General features: G+C 40.5%; 1 protein-coding gene across 2 annotated transcripts; it reads right to left on the reverse strand.

Moving 5' to 3' along the window:
• Positions 1 to 1,521: 1,521 nt before the first annotated feature.
• On the reverse strand, positions 1,522 to 6,298 carry LOC125299526 (interferon-inducible GTPase 5-like). 2 transcript variants are annotated; one of them, XM_048250835.1, is made up of 2 exons: positions 6,221 to 6,298; positions 1,522 to 3,945 (listed from the first exon to the last, which is right to left on the reverse strand). In XM_048250835.1, the coding sequence occupies exons 1-2, from the start codon at positions 6,244 to 6,246 to the stop codon at positions 2,706 to 2,708; spliced, it is 1,266 nt and encodes a 421-aa protein (XP_048106792.1). In that variant the 5' UTR covers positions 6,247 to 6,298; the 3' UTR covers positions 1,522 to 2,705. The 2 variants fall into 2 exon arrangements, with proteins under 2 accessions (XP_048106792.1, XP_048106793.1); XM_048250836.1 differs by lacking the exon at positions 6,221 to 6,298 and adding an exon at positions 4,045 to 4,090.
• Between the last annotated feature and the right edge of the window lie 625 nt (positions 6,299 to 6,923).

Here is a 6,923-nt window from a genome sequence, read left to right on the forward strand (position 1 = left end):
TTTATTTTTATTTAAATCTTACACAGTACACAATCTCACGGTATACAATACTGTAGGGGAGTCTGTGGTCCATCAGGCAGCAGAAGGCCTAGCTGACCTAACTGGACAGAGGCCCTGATGAATGGAAGGCGGTAGAGTTTTAAGTTTTAGATTGAATTTGAAATAGAGTGGGATATTTTTGGGTGCAGTCTTTGAAAGTGATATTTGGATATTTGGCTTTCCCTAAAGGGTCAGATTCCTGCACTGGACACCAAAGTTACCTAGTGCAATACCAGTTATTACAGGCAATCAGTGGCAATGACAGAAATGACTCTCTCCCTGTTATATAAAATGTGTCCAAAAGGGACATGTGCACATTTTTTTTTCTTTTCAAATTCTGGTGTGCACCAGAAACGTTTGCATGCTCTCCAGACCGTCCCTGTGCTCCCCACAAATTCTAATGCCCCTAAGAGGAAATAGTCAATTAATTTTGTTGGTTCCTGTTGCACACCAGATACTGTAGTTTCTCGTTCCCACCATAAACCTTCTGGTGCACACCAGAATGTAGATGTATTTGCACATGTCCTTTTATGGGGCTCAATAATTTGAAACCCTTTATTTAAGGTAAATAAACTTCATAATGTTGCTGTATAGGGTCCCATGATATGTCTGCTTCATACTGCTGCAAGCCTGAACATAGACAATAGTGCAGGGCCTCTCACAAACTTGCTATGTAAATGGTACTGGGTAAAGATCACACCATATTGTGAAATATCAGGACATTGGGAGTCATAAACTGCTCTCAATGTAGTTTGTGGCAATGTGGTTATCACAGAACAAAGACCTCTTTTATTATTACTATTCTTTCTATTCTATACACTCTTTTATTTCTTAAAAAAATAAATTACTGTGTATGAAAAGCCTTTCATTAGGAAACTTGATAGTTAGGCCTATTCAAATACATAATGCCCCACCTTGATTAGAACCTTGTTATGGGAGAATTTTATTACATTGTGTAAAAATGACTATCGGCCAATATTAGTTATCAGTTTTTGATAAACTCAAATATTGAAATCGGCTTCAAAATCCCAAATTGGTCAGACTCTATAGGAGATGGAGACAAATTGTCATACACACACACACATGCACACACACACATCCACACGCAGACACACACGCATGCACACACACACACACACACATCCACACACACAAAGGCACACACACACACACTCACACGCACGCACAGGCTCGCACATACAAGCATACACAAAAGTTGCAAGAGTAGGGGATGGAGTAGGAGATGGAGATGATTTATTTTCGCAGAGAGGATGTACAGGACTGAGCGGCGGTCATATTTTATACCGCTATGCAGAGATGGGAAGTAACGAAGTACAAATACTTCGTTACTGTACTCAAGTAGATTTTTCAGATATTTTTACTTTACTTTACTATTTATTTTTGAGGCGACTTTTTACTTTTACTCCTTACATTTAAACACGAATATCGGTACTTTCTACTCCTTATATTTTACAAAACTGGCTCGTTACTTTAGTTTCAAATAATTTCAGCCTACCATTATTATTTTTCGCGTCATCAATAGCGGATCGGAATATAGGCTACGTTGCACTTGACGCACCACTACAAGATGACTTGATTTGGGCGGCATTCATTCGCGGCAAATCATTGCAGCTTGATGGCAGTAACGTTAACGTTAGCACATAGTAGGATGTCTCAATTCAATTTAGTCAATAGCCTAATGCCCTCCTCCTCTCCTTTGGTGCTTCCCTAACTTCTAGCTGCAGTGTAGCCTATATCCATAGCAATAAGTAGGCTAGATGCAGCCTTGGGTCTTGAACAGGGATGTAGACTGGTGGAGGCCGCTAAACGCAAGCAGACTAAACGCAGTTTACCCATCACTGAAATATCAGAAATAGTTTCTCCACCCTTTTATTAGAGTTTATCCACCTCTCAAAAGAGTTTATTCACCAATTACAACTGTTAGCATTTAAAAATCACACTGTATTATCCACAATAACAATATGTACACTCATCAACACTCTGTGAACCACTTAATGCCACTTTGTTGTGTATTGTTATAAACATTTGACAATAACTGCAAATTAACCGCGAATTACCTTACCTCAAAACAAAAGATAAAATTAACAACATAACCTAACCTCACTCCCTAACTAACCAAAAATAGAAGAAAATAAGGTTAAATGAAAATGGCACCCAGCCTCCCTATAAAGCCTCTCAGAAAGATTTAAGACTATAAACCATAAACATAAAAGTTGGTCAGACAAATCAAATGGACAATACATCCATGGATGTAAAGTGTAACAATTAAGGTAATAAACAAACCAAAATATGTCTTTGGACGTAAAAAAATGCATATAATGATTCTAACACAAATACACAATATTTACTATGTATGATTGATCCTGCCATGTGTGCATTATTATTCATCCTTATATATCCTTAGTGTCCCAGAAGAAACTGATGCAAATACAGTATTTTAGTGTTTATGATCACACATTCACTTGTAAAAAAGTTTGATATTCAGAGAGAATGTCAAAACTATTCCAGTCCACAACACAAATTCGTCCAGTGCCCTTTGCTTAAAGGGATTTTTTTCCTACGTTGTAGCCTCAATTACATATACCCATGGTATCCCCCTAGATTTGTGTTCAGATGCTTCTCAACTTCAATTATGGAATCTCCACTTAGAGCAGTTGTGCTTTTTCCAGCACAGACCTGGCATCCTTTTCCATTTCCTTGAGACCTTTGTTGAGCAGATAGTGCATGATAGGCACAGATATGGCTCCAGCTGGTAGCTGTCCGAGTGGGACTGCACCGCTCATGAGCCCCTTGAGAGTGATGATGGAGGCCATTGAAGGCGTTGCGAGCAAAGACTTCATCGTGCCATGTGTGACTCCATCTTTAAACCTTGATTTAATTTCAGCTTTTAAGTCCATCACGTTCAGTTGCACTCTTGTTGCAACCCTCTGTAAAGAGCTATCCTCGAGCCCAAAAGATCTGAAAACACTTTCTAGAAATGACAAGGTGATTCCATAATCACATGCCACTGTAAGACCTGGGACAGGAACTACAGCTATTGCACCTGAGCCAAAGGCTGTGAGCCAGATCATCTTCTGTAGATGCCTCTTCTTCCTCTGCAATACCTCTAAGGAGTAGACTGGTAGAGAAAGGACAAGGGCATGTTGCTTTGTTTCTGGGAGTTCTTTCTCCAGGGTGTCAATCAACTTGTTGAAATCATAATCACTGAAATTAAAGGAGGATATCAGAAAAACCTTTGGGTTTCCAACATCTTTCAAGTTCTTCTCACAGTCCTTTCTGATCTTAGATAACATAATTTCCTTGTTGAAGTCTCTTCTTTTTTCTTCTGCTTTGATGTCATTGTCGATCTTTGAACGAATGAAATAAAACAGTAGTTTCTTCTTCTTGATTGCTTTGGCCAGGCTAATGTCATTCTCTTTGAATCTCTCTGAAGTGAGGATAATAAAAAAGTCGTAGCGTTCAAAATGGACATCAGATAGATACGTCTTTGCTTTGAATTTGGGAGTGCCGATACCTGGCAGATCCCATATGGTGACATTTGGCATTGTGGGATGTGTGAATGGTGTCGGCGCCTGCGTTGTCTCCGTCACTCCTGTTTCAGCTGCTCCCTCATCATCGTTACTCAGACCCCGTATGGCGTTCACAAAGGAGGATTTTCCTGCTCCTGAATTTCCAGTTACACCTATGTTGAGAGTCACATGATCCAAAGTCTTAAAGTTTTCTTTAATCTTCTTTACTGCAGCATCTGATGAAGACTTTTTGAATTCTTTCAGAAATTTTTGAGTTTCTTTATCATCACTAAACCATTCAGCACCTCCATCGCCATAGATTTCAAGAATCTCAGTTTCGGGCTCTGCCACACTTAAATCTCCTGACATGGTGGCTCTGAAAACATATTGAGAATTATGATCAGGCATGTTTTAGCTTAGATGTTATTTTATACTGTGGAATTAATACAACAAAATGTTAGAAAGGATACTTTACTTAAGGTGATGCTTGCTTGCCCTTAACCTGATTATACCAGCTGGACTACTCTGAAAGAAATGGGAATACTGTTGAATGTGTAGCAGGATGGACAGATTAGCACCAAGCACAGCAATGGCAATTAGCTTGTTCTCCTTGCCCTTGATATGTAAATCAGGTTTATAGGAATTTGGTCTCTGCATTTATCCCTTCCGCGAATTACTGTAACACAGAGACTGTCTGTCTGTCTGTGTCTCTGCCCACATGTGCTGGTCTATGCCCTCTACAGTCTTGGCAACATTCCAGTGACTACTGGTTCGGGTGGCTCCAGTTTCTTCCCGTTTGACTTGCTGTTATCTGCTGGCATTCCTGTATGTGTTTGTGTATCAGTTCAGGTCTTTTGTTTACCAATGGCTTGTTGGGTGTTTGTGTGTACAGTACTTTGGTTTGTGTCCTTGTATTTGTTATATTTGTGTGTTTGTGTTGGGCTGTCCATTTGGGGGATCTCTCTTTAGTGGTTGCTACTCTCCTCCTTGTGTGCTGTGCGCTTAGTGTGGTACTACTGTTAACCCATCCCTTTTGGTCGTGTTGGTGTGGAGCACTTTTGATTGCCCTCTTTTGGGGTGCAGCACCCGTTAGCAGAGTTACCTGCCAAGTCACAGCCTAATGTCTAGTGTCCTGACTTCTGTGTGTCCATGTACATGATGTCATTGTATCTGTTATTTAACAAACAATAGACAACCACATCTGCCTTTCAGTCAAGGAATCTGTATGACCTACTGGTTCTAAGGGATGTCTCCTCTAATACCTGGGGTGGAATAGTCAATGGCAAATTCCCTGCAATGCCACACATGTATTGTAAAATCTGCACCAATTACTGCCCCTATCGTTCGAAAATTCTAAAACAACGATGTTATTTAATACTTCAAAATAACATTTGATAAATTAACCTTACATTTTTCAGTAGCCATGTGTGTAGATTTGAACAAAATCTGGTTTGAGTGTGGGATACAACTGCCTGAAATATCCAATTTTGTATACCACACTCAAAGTTTAGTGCTGGGCTGGTGGGTGCCTACTTCCGCCCTTTCACACGGCACATCAACGGTTAGACCAAGAATTCTTGTCGTAAATCAAAATTCCACTGGAGCTCCAAGCGGATTTGTACACGCAGCCTTACAACACTGTTTACAGCTCTTCGAGTCACGGTAAAATGTAATTTTTGGTACATAGATAATTTAGATACACTTATGGTGTGGGTGATTGCGTTTCTTTAGGAATCCGCCGTCTTGGTTTGTATAGAAATGAATATTAAGCTATCAGGAGAAATATTCTTTGGTCAATTAAATATTTTTTTGGAACGCTGCGGCACGCCTAGTCTACAACCAATCCAAAAGGGCACATGTTACCCCGCTGCTCATCCAGCTACACTGGCTACCTATGGTGGTCCGCATCAAATTCAAGGCTCTAACGCTTGCCTACAAAGTAGTCTCCGGTTCTGCTCCCACCAACTTGAATGTCCTCATACAGACATACGCTACCTCCAGACCGTTGCGCTCCTCAGACGAACGATGTCTAGCTCTACCACCGGTACGCTCATGCCAATCCAAACTTTTCTCATCTGTTGTTCCTCGTTGGTGGAACACCCTGCCAGTTCCTACAAGGGAAGGGACATCCCTCTCCATTTTCAAAAAAACTCCTGAAGACTCAGCTCTTTAGAGAACATCTCCTTCAACATAGGCAACATAGCACTTACAACAAGTCTTGCTGATCCTAGCACTTACCTCTTGAACTGACACTCAACTGTTTAAAAACAGCACTCACTGATGCACTTATTCTTGCTGTACTCTACCGTTTGTCCTAAAATTGTTGAGAGAATTGCTTTAAAACTTAAACTGTTTACCATGTTGTTAGTCGCTTTGGATAAAAATGCGTCAGCCAAATGTAATGTAATGGTCACCGCTATTCTGAGATTTACGGCTCCCATTGACTTCCATTCAACACATCAATTCAATAATGTGCTCAAACTAACACCACTGACTTATGCCAGCAACCATTTCACTTTGACAATAAACTACATTTTGGTATAAGATATACTACAGATATATACAGCAAGAATAACAAGCAATAACCTGAATACTTTGGTTTTCAATAGATCATTAACAGATCATTATATGACCAACATGTACAGGCTTACCTTGTGAGAAACGCATCAACAAGCATCTGCTCACCTACCAAATTAACTTGTTCTTTTTATCAGATATCTTTAACTGGGGGTGGAGTCACTGAATATCCTGTGGTTTTGTGTGATATGCTGTAGATTGCCTACTGATATCATGTGTATGCTATTTCAGACATCCCAAATCTCCCGGAAGTTCCGTGAGTCTCCCGCATATTAACAGCGGCTCCCTGACGCCCGCAAATTAGATAAAATCTCCCGGAATCTAGAGCGAGCGATCAAGAGCGTGCACGCGAGACCAAGACTTCAAATCGCGAGTGCATCTGAGTGACAGGGGGGAGAGAGAGGGGTGGTGCGTGTGTGCCTGAGCACATCCAAGACAGCGAGCATCCTGATTGGCCTGTTTTGCTAAATCAACCAATCAGTTTTCAGTGTAGGTGGGCTTTTTATCTCTTTTCTCCTTAATCAGTTCAGTGTATCTAGGAACAGGAGACAGTGCCCCCCAAAAAAGGAAAATGTAAGACCCATTTCAAAGTGTACCCTGGTCTCATAAGAGTAAAAAATAATGATAGGCCTAGTCTTGCACGCTGCACTGTTTGTAACAGTGACTTTAGCATTGCCCATGGCAGGTAAAATAATTGCAAAAGACATGTTGAGGTGAGTTTAACTAGTGCCAATTCATGTGCATATTATTCTATATTCAGGCCTATACATGGCTAAT

This window comes from Alosa alosa, chromosome 8 (assembly GCF_017589495.1).
Source record: "Alosa alosa isolate M-15738 ecotype Scorff River chromosome 8, AALO_Geno_1.1, whole genome shotgun sequence".
NCBI lineage: Eukaryota > Metazoa > Chordata > Actinopteri > Clupeiformes > Clupeidae > Alosa > Alosa alosa.